Source organism: Oncorhynchus tshawytscha, linkage group LG04 (genome assembly GCF_018296145.1).
Source record: "Oncorhynchus tshawytscha isolate Ot180627B linkage group LG04, Otsh_v2.0, whole genome shotgun sequence".
Taxonomy (NCBI): Eukaryota; Metazoa; Chordata; class Actinopteri; order Salmoniformes; family Salmonidae; genus Oncorhynchus; species Oncorhynchus tshawytscha.
In genome coordinates, this window is record NC_056432.1 from 25,477,988 (window position 1) to 25,496,101 (window position 18,114).

Consider the following 18,114-nt stretch of genomic DNA (forward strand, 5'->3'; position numbering starts at 1 on the left):
AACCGAGAGACATGGTTAAGTACTAAGAGAATAGTCCTGACATGTGAGCGCGAGAGTCCGATTTCTCCCATATTGTTTGGGAGAAATGTGCATAGTTCTCACGTGCATTGTGGAGCTAGCGTGGGGTTTCTCACAAAACTCGAGGGAAAAACAGTCATATATTTTGTCATTCATAGAGCAATGGTGTCACGCCCTGGTCTAAGTATTTTGTGTTTTTCTTCATGTATTGGGTCAGGCCAGGGTGTGGCATGGGGTTTTTGTATTGTGGTGTGTTTTGTCTTGGGGTTTTGGTGTGTATGTACTGGGATTGTAGCTAGTGGGGTTATCTAGCAAAGTCTATGGCTGTCTGGAGTGGTTCTCAATCAGAGGCAGGTGTTTATCGTTGTCTCTGATTGGGAACCATATTTAGTCAGCCATATTCTTTGAGTTTGTCGTGGGTGATTGTCCTTAGTGTATTTGGTCCTGTCTCTGTGTTAGTTTACGCAAGTATAGGCTGTTTTCGTTATGTTATTTGTTTTATAGTGTTTGTATTTAGATTCGTGTTACGTTTGTTGAATAAACATGGATCGCAATCTACACGCTGCATTTTGGTCCGACTCTCCTTCACCACATGAAAACCGTAACAAATGGGTTAGAAGTATCGGCAACATTGTAAAAGCCAAGGGTAGACAACAGCAAAATGAACAACAGTAACATGTTTGTTTATTGTCCTAAGAGTCACTAATCAAATAGTCCAACAGCAGATCAATAAGAAGTCAGTGATGTATGAATATGATGTAGGTGAGCAAAACTATGGGGAGAGGGAGAGTGGCGAGTGCACCTGTACCAGAATGGGAGAGACAGACCAGGACAGGCGGGGAGCAGGCAGTCAGACAGGCACAGTCTCTCCCCCGGGGGAGAGACCGTGTCCAAATTGTAATGTCGAAAGAGGACAGTTAGTGACATTGTTTTGGCAAGTTCAGCATTTGAGGACAACATACACTCACTTATATAATAAGAAACATGCAGATGTTCTTAAAACAGAACATAAGAACCCTTCACCAACACTACCCGGTCCCGGAACAAAGGAAACATTGCCATGAGAAGAAAATCATCATGACATGTTGCACATCCCTCACAGAGAGCACACTTGTATCCCTGAGCGAGGGGAATTCATTCATGTGCCTGCCTGTAAACACTTATCTTGTCCATGTTTTGATTGGGGCTGCTGGGAGGGGGAGGCAAACCCCGCAAATGCAAGACTGTGGAGCTAGCATTCTGGCAAGCATCCCACTCCCAGGCCTGGACACACATAATCTGGATCCCAATGGTGTCTCTCTCTCTCTCTCTGTCTTGTCTCTGTGGCTCACTTAGCAGCCTATCTGACGATGGCAGGTCCCTTCTCTTGGTATTGAGGCTCTGAATGGGCCCGTGCTCTGTGGGTTCCTTGGACTGTGGACGGGTGCCCGGTGCCCGCTCTCGTCACCAGTCACCCCGCTATTTTGCAAGGTTACGCCTGTTATTCCCTGATAAACAAAGATGAGAGGAGGAGAGGGAGGAAACAAACTCCCAGCGCTCTGTCAGCTTCCATGCCAGACCAAACACACTCATCAACAAGTACAACAGAAATGGACTGTCCCTGCTGATAGGGGCATACCAACACACAATAGGAAAACAACATAACACAACAAGCCCCCACAAATCCAAACTATATACCTCTCACCTCAGTTAGTGAAAATGTTGAATAAGATAACAGCTAATTATAAAGGAGCCAGACGCCTTCATGTCCAGGCTGGCAGGTGAGAGAGGGGACTCAAACCAGGTCCAATAGTGAACATGTCCAGTACTAATTATAGTATGTTGACCTATGTCTGCTCCCTCCATTGATGGGTGTCAAAGAGTGTGAGGCCAGCAGAATGGTGGGTAAGGTGCTATTGGAGACGAGGCCTCGGAGGAGAGAGGGGTGACCTTCAGACAGCTCTAATAATGTCAGGCTCTGCAGTGAGCCAGAAGAAACCATGGTAGTTGTGTCCAGCACAACACAGCCCTCATTACCCTGTGTGAGCCCACCATGATGGCAATCCAATACAGTCAGTGTGATCAGAGCTCCCACTGTACACAATACTACACACAGGAGAATATACTTAATACAGAGGGGCAAGAGGCACTGGTACAGGGTCATTCAATTCTAAAAACAACATTGCACTTCAAGTTGAATGATTGGACAACATTTAGATTTCTGCCTAAATAGATATACTCAAACATAATCATTTTTTTATGATAGCTATAAACAATAACTGGTAATGTTGTATAGCTTTAGAAAGCTCGGGAACTCACCTTTCTGGTATTTTTTTAAATAAATTGCTCAGGTGCTAACTTTTGAGGACACAAGCTCCAGCATGGTTTTTTTCCTATACAACAAAAGTTTGTCAATAAGGCTTGAAATTACTGAAGTGCTTTCTAAATATAGTAACAAACAAATTATAAATGACTTACAATAAAATGTCACATTTCTTATAACTGGAAAATAAATATGATCATACTTAGTGACAGTATTGGCACTATTTGATATAACTGTTGACAGCTAATTGTCCACTGAGCGGTACAAAGACAACATTAAAATGTGTGCAAACTCCTTGTAACTTCAGCTTTAAGCAGGTGATCAAGAGAAAGTGCTCTTATTTAAATGATATGAAATTATTTACTATGTTTTTCATGTTGACAGCTCTAAATCCAGCTGAGAATATCCCAGTGAGATGAAACCACAATGTCTGGACGGTGACAGTCACCATTAATTTGCTGTCTTTCAAGCTGAGCTCACTCGCTCAGTGGAAGAGATCATTTTATTCTTTGTCTGGATAGGCCAGAAAACATGACACGTCACTCCCTATGCAAATGTGGGGTCTGAAACCTCACACTTCAATTCAGCTCCTCTTAGAGAGTCGAAACAGAGAGCAAACAGGTGGGACTTTTTGGCATCCCCATATGGGGACTTAATAACTAAGACGTTTTAAATTGATGTCAACTTGGACACAAATGATGTATTTGTCAATAGCACACAACAAGATCCTATACTGCCAGAAAATCACGTTGGCTGGAGATAAATATGGCAGGCATTTATATATCCATCGTGTTCATACAAAGTGCAGAACAAGGTATCTTATGTCTACGATAAGAGCTGTTGTGCATGTCTTTCAATCATCCCCATTTCCCATGTTCTGTCCACTTATCTGGCTAGGACAGCATGCATGAATAAGAGCCTATGTGATTCTATGGAAGGGGAAGAGGGACACATACCTTTGGCTGCTTGCCATGATGGGCACCCTCCACCCCTTGATCTGGCTGAGCTCTGTGTCAGACACCTCGATCTGGAGGGGCAGCCGTGGGATCCACACGTTCATCTCCAGCTGAGCACTCAGGTAGCTGTAGGTGAAGTTCACCATCATCCCCACCTTGCCCTTCATCTCCTTCCCATTCACAAACACATAGTCACACCTGTCTGACACCTGGACAGGAATAGGAGAGGAGGGGGAGAGAAGCATGTGTAAGTATCACAAGGAGATACCCAGACAAAGCAGCACCATCCGGACCAGCCAAACCAAACTCAACGGACAATGCTGGCACGCACACACACTTTCCAAACTGTGCTGTACTGTACTATACTGCAGGATGTATTTTATCTCGACCCTTACAGAATGAGATGCACTATAGGCCAGATAAAGTGTTGTGTCCCTCATGATTATTTATTGCCATCCCCTCTATTTATTTAAACTACAAAAGGAGAGAAGAGGGCAGGGGCACATCTTTGAATGTGTGGATAGAGGGTTGCAATGCAGCCTCCTAGATTACCTAGATATGCCCCGGGGCTAAATGCAGCACCAACAGATGGCAGCTAGAGAGAGGAAGGCAGGTCTCCGCTGATAACATAACAAACTCAAAATCATCTGTTTCATAAATGGCCTTTTAGAGGAAATCACTGGGCCAATTGCATGCCATTGAAAGAAGCAGGGCTTCACAGCTCCTCATTGCTTTAGCTGGCTGACCTCGCTCCTTCACTAGCAACTACTCTTTGATCCACACCCAGCCTCCCTCTCTTAAAGCCCTATGATGTAGCCATGTAGCACCACAAATACACACAAAACCTCAAAGGGCCTTCAGAGGGGTGGCCGGCAGTTACAGGAGTGCATCGAACCCCCCACACACACACACACCTGCCCAGCCACAAACATACACACACTCACACACTTCTAAAAGCATACAGAGTATGGAATTGATCTATTTTGAAAGCAGGTATTTTGAGAAAGCTCCCGTTAACAGTTTACTACTTCAATGAGATGAATTGAGATGAAATCATAAAATATATTTTCCCATTTCCAAGTTGCTTCTTTATTGCCAGATATAAGAGATGAATAAGCAATCATCATTCACAGAACGTACAGTGTGTCTTCAAGGAAAAGGGATTGTGTGACAGATACCCAGCTCTTCCCGAACTCTCCTCTCCCTGCATCACTGCTCGTCTGAGGCAGCTTTAGAACCCCAGACTCCCACCTGCTCAATGCTCCATGTCTCCTGTTGTTGCTCATGTCCTTCCCTCACTTTCACCAAACAAAAGCACAAGCCTTTCTGGGTTTCAAGCCTTTGTTACTTATTTGCTCTCCCTGACATGAATCCTTCTAAGGAGGTCTGGGGTACACTGTAGGGCAGCCCAAGGGCTACAGTCAACTATCAGAGCTTCCTTCAAAGGACTGCTTTAGACTTCAATTCTCAAATGGATTTCTTACCACTGGATATCTTCGCTCAGCATGCTGCTGTAGTTTTCTACGTCTGCAATAGGAAGCTTTGTAAGGTGAACCCACCACACTATGTCTTATTGTTTCTTCCTGGTCTGGGGAATAGTAATTCTGTGTTAAACCAATACATATTAGGACTACTATTTCTACAACTTATAATGGCACAAATAATGAAGAGGATGATGATGATGTAATTTTTTTATTTTAAAGACTGGCAGCATTGCTGTATTGCTACTGGTTTCTAATAAAGTTATTGAAACTGCTTCTTCTGTCAGAGCTTGATGTGTGAGTCTGTTTGGACTGATAAAGATGTCAAAGGAGTCCTCACTTCTTATCAGGCTCTATTGTTCTCTTCTCTCTCTCTCTCTCTCTCTCTCTCTCTCTCTCTCTCTCTCTCTCTCTCTCTCTCTCTCTCTCTCTCTCTCTCTCTCTCTGAAACTTTACAACAGGTCTGCACAGCACATCACGGTTGTAACATCACTGATAAACAAAATGACACTAAGCAACATTTCTTCAAGTGCCATTTGATGTACCCCCCCACTCACCCACCCACACACACACACAATGCAACGCTTTATGATTCACAGCAGTGCTTTGGCCGCAAAGATAATCACTGTCTGCGATATTATATTAAACCTACATCTGTCAGGGGTGAGTGAGGAGGACAGCAACATGTCCTAACAGCTTGTCTGAGTGCTGGGATTGATTCACATACAACACTATGGCACCTGACAGCCAAGGTAACTGCCTGCTGCAGCTTCTCTAATTCACAATAATCTGAGCAGAAACTATTATGGAGGACATGGTAGATGAAGTCCAGCCATCCTAACACATTACACGGACTAACACTGGCCCCCAGTGGCACATTATCAGCCATCTTAACTCACAATCAATACTTTAACGTACACACTCACCATCCTCCTCCTCAGTAGGCTGACACGGGAAGGCTGGTATTGTAGAAGACTGGAGGGAAGCGACCACTTCACTGTGAGTTATACAGTCCCTGTCAAACTCATCCCTCAAGATATCATAAACGTCCAGGAGGATCCAGAGGCACATTAATCAGACACATTAGGCAGCTAACGGGAGAATACTTACGGAGGACATTAAGGCTGTCTCGGGATCTAGCCCAGGAAATGAACGACTCGCCAGACAGATACAATCAGTGGTAGATATGAGGGATGGGATTGGAGAAGCATGACGGTGGGCAGGCCTAGGTGTTGAATATAGGAGTTGGCTTGACAGAATCAATTAAGCAACCCACGGTCCACATCAGCCGTGCCACTCATATCAGCACAGCACCTAGGGGCACCCGTGAATCCTCCTGTGCCCCCTACCTGGTTGGAGGAACCCATCTACATGGCAATAAACAGACCAGGAATCCACGTAAATCAGATCCCTCCCTTCAAAGATAAGTGCTTAAATTCATAAAAATTAATTGAGTGAAGCACCTGAAATGGCTAAATCTAAATTAACTTGTGCTCTTCATGAAAAAATGCCTTCACTTAAAGACCAGGACTGTTATTAGACATAATGTTTCAGGTCTGGGATTGAGAGTTTTATTGGTTTCACTTTCACACCAAGGCTATTGTGTTACATGTAGAATGTCCCAAACATTTTGTATCTTTCACGCTACACAGATCAGAGGTGGAGAAAACAAGAATGAGTGATGATGTTGCTTTCCTGAGAACTGGTCTATACAGCTATCATTTATCCTGAGTGCAGTGGTTCTAGTGGTGACAGCAGCGCTCAGTGGAGCTGGGAGAGGAGGATTGATACCCCAGATCTCATCTGTCATAGTACTTCTGCACTGACTCAACCTATAGTTTGTAGCTTTATGGATGACAGATATATGGATTAAACGGGGTTAACTAGTACAACATTGGGCTCATCTGAGCAATCTCAAGCAGGAGGCGATAGAGAAGAATAGCACATAAATACCACATACATGATTGTCAGAGTAAAGCCAAAGGATGAACAAAGGGTAGTTACAGCAATGGAGTCAGACCAATCACGGCAGCCTGATAAAGGGAATGGTATTTGTGATGACAATTCTGTCTCCTTTGCTCTCTCCTACTCTTTTTAGCTCTCACCGTGTAATTCAAAGTGAGAATATGTACCCTAGACTAGCGTGTGCATGGTGAGGTGCAAGATTTCATGCTCCCTGCGTTTGTTTCATCAACATTTAAAAAAATCCAAACCTAAATGGGCGGTTTGTGTAGACGCTAGGTCTAGCAGAGGAGCTACAGTGATTGAATGTGAGCAATCATTCTCCCTCACCAGTATCTTCAATGAGTGATGCCAGAGGCTGGCTGAGAGAGGGGACACACAGAACCCAAACATCACACGTTCTGCAGAGCAGAATGCCTAACACCTCCTGGAGAGGGCAACTCAACTACTGTCAGACTAATAACCTCAGTGTACCCACAAATACTGCACAGAGTGGGACACCGAACTGATCTGGAACCAGGGGAGAGTGTGGGCCGCTCACATACGCTACTCTCTTTACTGGTTGGCACGTTTGCCTACATTGGGTCTCATCAGTCCTTTTGCAGGCCTGTCAAAGCCATGCACCCCAAAAAAGTATGTATACAAATATGCAAAAAAATGATAATATGGCCAAATTTTTGCCTGTACCTGTCAACACAGATCTGTTTTTAAGTAGCGTTATTTTCTAGCGGGGGTTAAGGGAGAATGTCAGATGAGGCATCCTTTTAAAAGGATTCAGTGTAATTATAAAGCTACAGAGTGAATAAAGCAGCAGGAAATGAGCACAGTGATTCATTATTCAGGTGATGTGGCACCCTGTGTTTACTTAACACTGCCTTCAATTCCCCAGGCCCAAATTACATGAAGTAGTTATGTTTACACTCATGACTAGAAATGAACTGACTCAATCTAGCTCTTCTTCACCCAACCGGTTCATACATTAAACACGTGTATTTCTACTCAAAGCACAGGCATCCTGTATCAGCAACCTCTTTATATGCGGTTGTTCCTTTTCTCAGAAAATCACTCTGTTGTGGAGGGTCTTCAGTTTTCTAACTATAGCCGACAACACAATGCTAATGTGGTAGAGTAGTCGACGGAAAAAGTTTCCTCAAACACACACTTGAAGAAAATCATCTTTTAGATGTGGAGTGTAAAAACAAGGCCAAAATTCCATCCTCCCTGTAGCTCATCAGAGTAAACAGAGTAGCTACCTCTTTCTTTACAATGGTCAGTTAACACTATCATACTGGGCTTATAGGAATCTCTATTGGATGTCTTAATAATAAATGTGCCTGTAATTAGGATGGCCCAGGTTTTTGTCTCCCTGGCTGAATTCATCTTCATCTTCATGACATGTTCAAAGAGAGGGAAACCGACATCAACTGACAGAGCCTTTGGCACATAATGGACCTGTCTGTTGACAGCTCAGCCAGTTAGGATGGGAAACAGACTGTGGACAGATTGAAGGCTCTGTCTCTACTCCAGTTGGTGTTCTGGAGAGTTAGCCATTCCATTGATAATGAACCAGTCACTGTGAGTCAGGAGGAGGATTTCTCAGAGAACAGAAGTAAGCCATTGATGTGGAGGCTCTGCCTGAATCCCACTGTACTGTTCTGGGCTTGGTGTTGTGTTTTGTGTAGTGTGCCCTCGGTTTGAGAGAGTCACGGAAAAGAAAAGAAAACTCAAGCGACCTGTGATGTTTTCCTATTAAATGCTTTCTTTTTCTGTGTTTGTGTATCCTGTCTTGGGGCTTAATCTGAAAACAGACACTCTAAAAATAGAGAGTTTTCTTGTCTGTTCCGGATTTGTTTATTGATTTAACATACTGTAAGCTTGAACGTACAATTCTTTGCAAGGCCAAAATGCCATGTATATTGTCAATCATTACATATTTGCTCTCATTCAATCCTATTTAGTTCAAAGAAATAACTCCCAGTTTCTTAGTTGTTGCATAATCAGGCACACCCATATGCACCCCTATTGTTCTGTCTTTACTGCTGTGCAAATGAAAATAATGTGTGCCTATTTGTCACATGTCAGTGGCTAACCTGAATAGAATCCTAAGGCACTTTACAGCCTGTGTATAGCAGTTGAGATTATAATTAAACTACAGTGGGGCAAAAAAGTTTTTAGTCAGCCACCAAGTTCTCCCACTTAAAAAGATGAGAGAGGCCTGTAATTTTCATCATAGGGACACTTCAACTATGACAGACAAAATGAGAAAAAAAACATCCAGAAAATCACATTTGTAGGATTTTTAATTAATTAATTTGCAAATTATGGTGGAAAATAAGTAGTAAGTAGGAGAACTTGCACAATTGGTGGCTGACTAAATACTTTTTTGCCACACTGTATGTGAACACAAGAAAAACACAGTGCTTCAAAGCAGTGTTATGTGTGGAATGAAGTCAATATCCAAAGTCTGAAGACTGAAAAGAGTTTGGATGAATGAAAAATGAAATACAAATACATTTTTCTAAACATACTTGAGCTTTGTCACTTCTTGCAACTGGCAATGAGTAAGGCTCAGACTACAATCAATACAACAATAAATGACCATGCAACTGCACTTGACCATTCTTCAATATGCTCCACCTTCCATGAGCTAGCTGAATCCCATCTCACTAAACACTGGTCACTAAACACTGGTCACTAAAGATTGGTCACTAAACACTGGTCACTAAACACTAGTCACTGGAATTCAATTAAGACATCTGCACACTCAAATAATACCAACATGTAAAAGAAAACACTCATGCAAACATGCTGCCACTTTTTCGAACAGCAATATTTTCTAACCATATACAAACTCAATATGCACATAAATTACTTGAAATGTTATGGTAATTTGAGCGACAATGTTTCAAAATTACACTGCTAGTGAGAAGAGAAACATATTGAAATACTTCAATGCAATGAGGCTTAGAAAAACATTTATTATAAGTTTGATAATAAAGATTTTTTGTTGTCTATGACTCAAATAATTTCTTTCGGATTAGTTTCCCCTGACTGACCTTGACCACATCTTCATCTGTGGAGCGACAGTCCACTGCCTCTGAGACGTCAGTGACCGTGCCGTCTGCTCCGATGGTCACCACCTTCACCGGAACAGCCACCGTCTTCCCTGTCAACACGGCCGTGTTCAGGATCTCTGTGTCCTGAGAGAGAGACAGGGGACCATCACAGTCAAACACAGGGTAATATCAGAATACACTAAGGAGAAAAACAGCTGCACAATCAGAACCGTTACTGAGTGGACAGCTCTACAACAGCACCATGGACAGTTTTAGAATCATCACCACTACTGAATGGACAGCTCTAGAATCATCACCATTACTGAATGGACAGCTCTAGAATCAGCACCATTACTGAGTGGACAGCTCTAGAGTGGACAGCTCCAGAATAAGCACCATTAATGAGTGGACAGCTCTAGAATCATCAGCACGATTACAGAGTGAAAATCTCTAAAATGGACAGCTCCAGAATCAGCACCATAAACTGAGTGGACGGCTGTGGAGTAGACAGCTCCAGAATCAGCACCATTACTGAGTGGACGGCTGTGGAGTAGACAGCTCCAGAATCAGCACTGCTTCTAGGTGGACAGCTCTAGAACGAACACCGCTTTTGACTCATTACTGTTAGTGAGTTCACAGCTCTGGGTAGAGAAGCAAGCTCAGTACTATTAGTGAGTGGGCAGCTGTGTCTGACCTTAGTACTGTTAGTGAATGGGAACCCTAGTAGAGAAAGAGGATCGGCAGGGGTTCATTACTCCCAATAGAGCTCTTAACCTTTCATTACACAGCCATCACACTGTCAGAAGATATTCTTGGTTCAATTAAGATAGGCCCGGGAAAGGCTTTACTGTCTTAGCCAGACATGAACATTACATTGTCTGTTATAGCCATTCACTACATCTCAATTTCAATTAGACGGCTAAATAAGCTGAACCACCACTAGAAATGCCTTGGAGCCAAGGTACACAGCCTTTAAGTCATTGAGGACTGTCTGCTCTTTGCTCTATTGAGGAACCCACAATTGAATCCTATAGAGTGAAAAAGGTCATACCAAGCAAGGTCGTCTTGTTTAATTGCTACTGTGAAACCTCTATAAAGAGGTTCACAATCATTTCAATGGTTTGGCTTTGAAAGGGCTTTACAATGGGCAGAAACTGAGCGGCTCTCTTTACTTTGCTCAGTTAAAGCTGCATTGAAGACTTGGCTCTCAAATGCTTTGACGACGGCATGACATTATGCAGAATTTAGGTATGGATATTAACCTAATTCTAAAACGACGTCTCTATCCTTTCATATCACTAATACTGACACCTTGTGACAGGCTCTATCTGCTGTGTGTTTGACTTCCTGTCAACATTGCCCTTTCTCTGCATGAGGGGAAAACACATGGATTTGTACACTGCTCCTTAAGACTTTCACTTGTGTTTGTGTGCTTGTGAATAAGAGGCATTGGAAAAAAGAGAGAAAAGGGGGATTAAGTTCTGTTAAAAAGAGCATAGACGTTTGTAAGCGTCAATTACCAGTCCATTCAGGCTTTGGAGTGAAATTATTATTGGTTGAGACAAAAAATACCAAGGACTCACAAAATCAATAATGTGGCACTATCATCAAATGTCTTTTCATTATATTTATAGACTGTAACATTGTTATATAGCATATAGAATCATATAGATTCTGACTTTGCTGACTTTGATTCAAATCCCCTAAATTAGGGGCTGCAGTAAATTAATTCTGTCCCTGCTGGGATTCCTCCATTTCCAGAGGGTCTTTTATAATAGATGATGAGGTAAATGGTTGATACTCGGTGAAACACAGAGCATTACAGAGGCTGGAAGTGACCCAGCAGGCTGGAACCAGCAAGAGAAGCGAGAGAGCAGGTCCTGGCAGTAATAAGCCACAGTGGAATCTCACAGAGATGCTTCAATGGCCCACACAGCCAGCGACACACAGACAGTGCAATTTAATGCAAAACAGAGAGCATTGGTGCACAACAGGAGAGTTACTTAAAGCTGAGTCTGTATGGGACAGAGGTCATAGGGAAATATGAGCCAGATTCCTGTAGTATAGGAATGATTACTCTATTAACTAGTAATGCTACCACCTGACTGGGAGAGTTAGACTCTTTAAATATGGGATACATTTCTGTCACTCTTGTACCTGAGAAACCAGATACCTACAACCCACTTATTTTGAGCGACTACCTCACATGGCCTTGACACGTGTTGTTCTGCGACCCAGGAGCAAATAGCTACCAGTTCTGAACTCTATTTGATAGCCAATCAGCCCTGTCTCAGCCACACAGATTGAGAGTGTTTTTCAGCCTTTGCCCTGTAACGTGTAGGAGAAGTGGCTGCCCAGTTTATCATGCGGTTCTCTGTTAGCATTCAGCACGGTGCAGTCGCTGCCTGGCAATGTTGTCTGGACCATAATTCTTGCCTGCGTCTGGCTTGGATCTGAAAATAAGTGAGATTTATGGTGTCAGCCAGAGTGACACAGCCAGCATGAGAAGCAGCCAGCCAAGCTCCAAATGCTGTCCCAGCCTACAGGCTAGTGATCCGCTCACCACATCTGCCTCTGTTTTCCCTAAAACATCCACATTCTAACCCAGGAAACTTGGCCAGTGCTCCCACTAGAGCAGGTCTAGCACACTGAGCCATGGATTTGGAAGGCTTGTATTATTGATAAAGCACTGGTGTGGCAAGAGAGAGAGAGTGAGAGAGAGAGAGAGAGAGAGAGAGAGAGAGAAGAAAGAGGAGAGAAGAGAAGAGAAGAGAAGAGAAGAGAAGAGAAGAGAAGAGAAGAGAGAGAGAGAGAGAGAGAGAGAGAGAGAGAGGAGAGATGTAAACACACGTCTGTTGTGGATATACAGTACCAGTCAAAAGTTTGGACACACATACTCATTCATGTTTTACCATTTTCTACATTGTAGAATAATAGTGAAGACATCAAAACGATGAAATAACACATGGAATCATGTAGTAACCAAAAAAGTGTTTAACAAATCAAAATATATTTTAGATTTTAAATTCTTCAAAGTAGCCACCCTTTGCCTTGATGACAGCTTTGCACACACAACCAGCTTCACCTGGAATGCTTATCCAACAGTCTTGAAGGAGTTTCCAGATATGCTGAGAACCTGTCTGCTTTTCCTTCATTTTGCGGTCCAACTCATCACAAACCATCTAAATTTGGTTGAGGTCAAGTGATTGTGGAGGCTAGGTCATCTGATGCAGCACTCCATCACTCTCCTTCTTGGTCAAATAGCCCTTACACAGCCTGGAGGTGTGTTGGGTCATTGTCCTGTTGAAAAACAAATGATTGTCCCACTAATCACAAACCAGAAGATTTGGCGTATCACTGCAGAATGCTGTGGTAGACATGCTGGTTAAGTGTGCCTTGAATTCTAATTAAATCACTGACAGTGTCACCACCAATACACCACCAAAACACCCTCACACCACCAAAACACCCTCACACCACACGCCCAAATAGGTCCACAGACGATGCAATCTCAACCACACTGCACACTGCCCTAACCCATCTGGACAAGAGGAATATCTATGTGAGAATGCTGTTCATCGACTACAGCTCGGCATTCAACACCATAGTACCCTCCAAGCTCGTCATCAAGCTTGAGACTCTGGGTCTCGACCCCGCCCTGTGCAACTGGGTACTGGACTTCCTGACGGGCCGCCCCCAGGTGGTGAGGGTAGGCAACAACATCTCCACCCTGCTGATCCTCAACACTGGGGCCCCACAAGGGTGCGTTCTGAGCCCTCTCCTGTACTCCCTGTTCACCCACAACTGCGTGGCCACGCACGCCTCCAACTCAATCATCAAGTTTGCGGACGACACAACAGTGGTAGGCTTGATTACCAACAACGACGAGATGGCCTACAGGAAGGAGGTGAGGGCCCTCGGAGTGTGGTGTCAGGAAAATAACCTCACACTCAACGTCAACAAAACTAAGGAGATGATTGTGGACTTCAGGAAACAGCAGAGGGAACACCCCCCTATCCACATCGATGGAACAGTAGTGGAGAGGGTAGTAAGTTTTAAGTTCCTCGGCATACACATCACAGACAAACTGAATTGGTCCACTCACACAGACAGCATCGTGAAGAAGGCGCAGCAGCGCCTCTTCAACCTCAAGAGGCTGAAGAAATTCGGCTTGTCACCAAAAGCACTCACAAACTTCTACAGATGCACAATCGAGAGCATCCTGGCGGGCTGTATCACCGCCTGGTACGGCAACTGCTCCGCCCACAACCGTAAGGCTCTCCAGAGGGTAGTGAGGTCTGCACAACGCATAACCGGGGGCAAACTACCTGCCCTCCAGGACACCTACACCACCCGATGTTACAGGAAGGCCATAAAGATCATCAAGGACAACAACCACCCGAGCCACTGCCTGTTCACTCCGCTATCATCCAGAAGGCGAGGTCAGTACAGGTGCATCAAAGCTGGGACCGAGAGACTGAAAAACAGCTTCTATCTCAAGGCCATCAGACTGTTAAACAGCCACCACTAACATTGAGTGGCTGCTGCCAACACACTGACTCAACTCCAGCCACTTTAATAATGGGAATTGATGGGAAATGATGTAAAATATATCACTAGCCACTTTAAACAATGCTACCTAATATAATGTTTACATACCCTACATTATTCATCTCATATGTATACGTATATACTGTACTCTATATCATCTACTGCATCCTTATGTAATACATGTATCACTAGCCACTTTAACTATGCCACTTTGTTTACATACTCATCTCATATGTATATACTGTACTCGATACCATCTACTGTATCTTGCCTAAGCTGCTCTGTACCATCACTCATTCATATATCTTTATGTACATATTCTTTATCCCCTTACACTGTGTATAAAACAGTAGGTTTTTTTTGGAATTGTTAGTTAGATTACTTGTTGGATTATTACTGCATTGTCGGAACTAGAAGCACAAGCATTTCGCTACACTCGCATTAACATCTGCTAACCATGTGTATGTGACAAATAAAATTTGATTTGATTTGACCTCCTTCTCCATGCTTCACATTGGGAACCACACATGCAGAGATCATCTGTTCACCTACTTTGCATCTCACAAAGACATGGCGGTTGGAACCAAAAATCTCCAATTTGGCCTCATCAGACCAAAGGACAGATTTCCACCAGTCTAATGTCCATTGCTCGTGTTTCTTGGCCCAAGCAAGTCTCTTCTTCTTATTGGTGTCCTTTAGTGGTGGTTCCTGTGCAGTAATTTGACCATGAAGGTCTGATTCACGCAGTCTCCTCTGGACAGTTGATGTTGAGATGTGTCTGTTAACTCTGTGAAGCATTTATTTGGGCTGCAATTTTTGAGGCTGGTAACTCAAATGAACGTATCCTCTGCAGCAGAGGTAACTCTGGGTCTTCCTTTCCTGTTGCGGTCCTCAAGAAATCCCGTTTCATCATATTGCTAAATGTTTTTTTACTGGGGCCAAGCTTCCTGCTAGCCAGGTCCTCTATGCCAGGCGGTGTCAGAGGAAGGCCCTAAAAATTGTGAAAGACTCCAGCCCCCCTAGTCATAGATTGTTCTTTCTGCTACCACATGGCAAGTGGTACGGAGCATCAAGTCTAAGTCCAAGAGGCTTCTAAACAGCTTCTACCCTCAAGCCATAAGACTCCTGAACATCTAATCAAATGACTACCCAGACTATTTGCATGCCCCCCCCCCTTTTACACTGCTGCTACTCTCTGTTATTATCTATGCATAGTCATTTTAATAACTCTACCTACATGTACATCTTACCTCAATTTCCTTGACTAACGGGTGCCCCCGCATATTGACTCTGTACCGCTACCCGTGTATATAGCCTCGCTCTTGTTATTTTACTGCTGCTCTTTAATTATTTGTTACTTTTATTTTTTATTTTTTTAGGTATTTTTCTTGAAACTGCATTGTTGGTTAAGGGCTTGTAAGTAAGCATTTCACTGTAAGGTCTACACCTGTTTGATTTGATTTGATGTTTTGTGACTGCACTTGAAGAAATGTTCAAAGTTCTTGACATTTTCCGTGTTGACTGTCTTAAAGTAATGATGGACTGTTGTTTCTCTTTGCTTACTTGTGTCACGTCTGCTCCCGCTCTTCCCTTCCCCTGGCGCTTGAGGGCGCCAGATTACCCTGCATCACACGCTCCTGCCATCATCACTCACACCTGTCCTCCCTCGTCACTCGCTTCAGCGTTATTGCACTCACCTGGACTCACTTATCACCTGTTATTTCCTCCCCTATATTCGTCAGTTCCCTGCTCTGTTCCCAGATCAGTTCCCTGCTCTGTTCCCAGATCAGTTCCCTGCTCTGTTCCCCGCTGCTGCGTTGTATTGTTTTTGTCTTTTGAATTGGTTTCTGACGCTGTTCCTGTCTCGCCTCTGTGTTATAATGAAATGTTTTACTCCCCGTACCTGCTTCGTCTCTCCAGCGTCATTCCGCGTGACAATTTGAGCTGTTCTTGCAATAATATGGACCAAATAGGACTATCTTTTGTAAACCACCCCTACCTTGTCACAACACAATTAATTGGCTCAAATGCATTAAGAAGGAAAGAAATTCCACAAATGTACTTTTAACAAGGCACACCTGTTAATTGAAATCCATTCCACCCCATGAAGCTGGTTGAGAGATTGACAAGAGTGTGCAAAGCTGTCATCAAGGCAAAGGGTGGCTACTTTGAAGAATCTCAAATATAGAATACATTTTGATTTGTTTAACACTTTTTTTGGTTACTACATGATTCCATGTGTTATTTCATAGTTTTGATGTTCTCACTATTTTTCTACACTGTAAAACTAAATAAAAACCCTTGCATGAGTAGGTGTGTCCAAACTTTTGACTGGTACTGTATATATACTTATTAATGTCAACACACCACTGTGGCAGTTTTAAACCCAGCTTAATCCCTAATATGTTACATTTGATTGATAACTGTATTATAATACTGGGCCACTCATTATATATTTTCAACATGAGCATGTGATGGTTGAACGAGACAGAATGTGCACTTCAAATGTGACAGTCCTTCAACAGTCAAGAAATTTGAGTGACTAGATAACCCACATCTCTGAAATAAGCGTTTTCTACTTTTCACATTATTTGTGACCAGAGAAAATGATACGAGCAGAATAACATGATGATGAATATGATCCAGGCATAAAATGAGTGTCAAACTGTGTCAGGATGCTATTAAGCAGGCTAAGAGAGACACATCCTTTCACCCACTGTACTCTCCTCTCTGTGTAGTTCCCAGTGTCTCTTCCTCTCTCTCAGTCCAAAGGGCTTTAAATTGGGAGGAAGTAAGTATGGTGGAGGAGAGGGGAACACATGACGATATATCACTGCATGACAACTTTGGGGATGTTTGTAAAATGAACTCTGCCTTTTAATGAGGGTCTCTCTGTTCTCTCTCTTTCTCTCCACCTGAGACCAAGCCAACTCTCTCTCCCTCTTTGTCTCTCTTCCACAGGCCAGTACAGGGGAGACAAGGTGGGAAGTGCTACTGGATTCAATGGCTGCTTTGATAGTGGAGATCTTTCAGTGAGTGCCAGCCTGGGAACAGAGGTCTAATGAGAGAGCATGCTGGTAATCCCATGGCCACGGTCTATTGGTGTCGGAAATTAAACACAGCTATCACGAGGGAGGCCTCATTTGGCTGGTGGTATTACATTTAATTTATCTTGACTTAATTCAGGGGCATTATAGAGAGAGTTGGAAAATTTCCTGGAAAACACAGAACTCACTGCTGACAATGGCTGTTTTCTAAAAAGGAAAACAAGGAACAAAAACGGTTAATATATTTTCGGAGAAGAACAGAATAATTTGTATATGTCTGTCAAGTTGCTTGCTTTGTTCTAATTCTAACTGTCAGAATGCAGAGCTTGAGGCAAAGGATGCAGAAGTATGCTTTATACGTATGAACATGACATGGTATAGATGTTTGTGTACGGTGGGAAACTGATTCCTCTACATCAATATGACAGTGTGTAAGTTTGGATCAATCCCCCTGGAAGTACCGTAGTATGCAACTATTTTAAATGGGATCATTTGGCCTAAGAAGAGGCTCCTGGCTCCCCCTGTGAATAAGATAATGTAGCGTATGCTAGTGATGCACAATATAATTTCAGTTGGAGAGGTATCACTATATATGTCAGTGCTTCACACTTGACACACAACTCTTCAACAGTACAGTACTCATCATAACCATGGTTATGTGCATCCTTCTTTCCAACAACTTCTCATTATTCCTCACCTGTTCTGCCCATTCCTGTCAGTTTACAACATCATGTCTGTTCA

The 18,114-nt window shown here is 43.2% G+C and overlaps 1 protein-coding gene across 1 annotated transcript in view; it reads right to left on the reverse strand.

Annotated features, from left to right (window-relative positions):
* The window catches only part of LOC112248416 (transmembrane protein 132C-like), a 196,302-nt gene that overhangs the window by 14,622 nt on the left and 163,566 nt on the right, over positions 1-18,114 (reverse strand). The window contains exons 5-6 of the mRNA XM_024417419.1: positions 9,776-9,919; positions 3,277-3,485 (exon numbers count right to left, since the gene is read on the reverse strand). Coding sequence (XP_024273187.1) covers positions 3,277-3,485; positions 9,776-9,919 — 353 coding nt within the window. The remainder of the gene's footprint in view (positions 1-3,276; positions 3,486-9,775; positions 9,920-18,114) is intronic.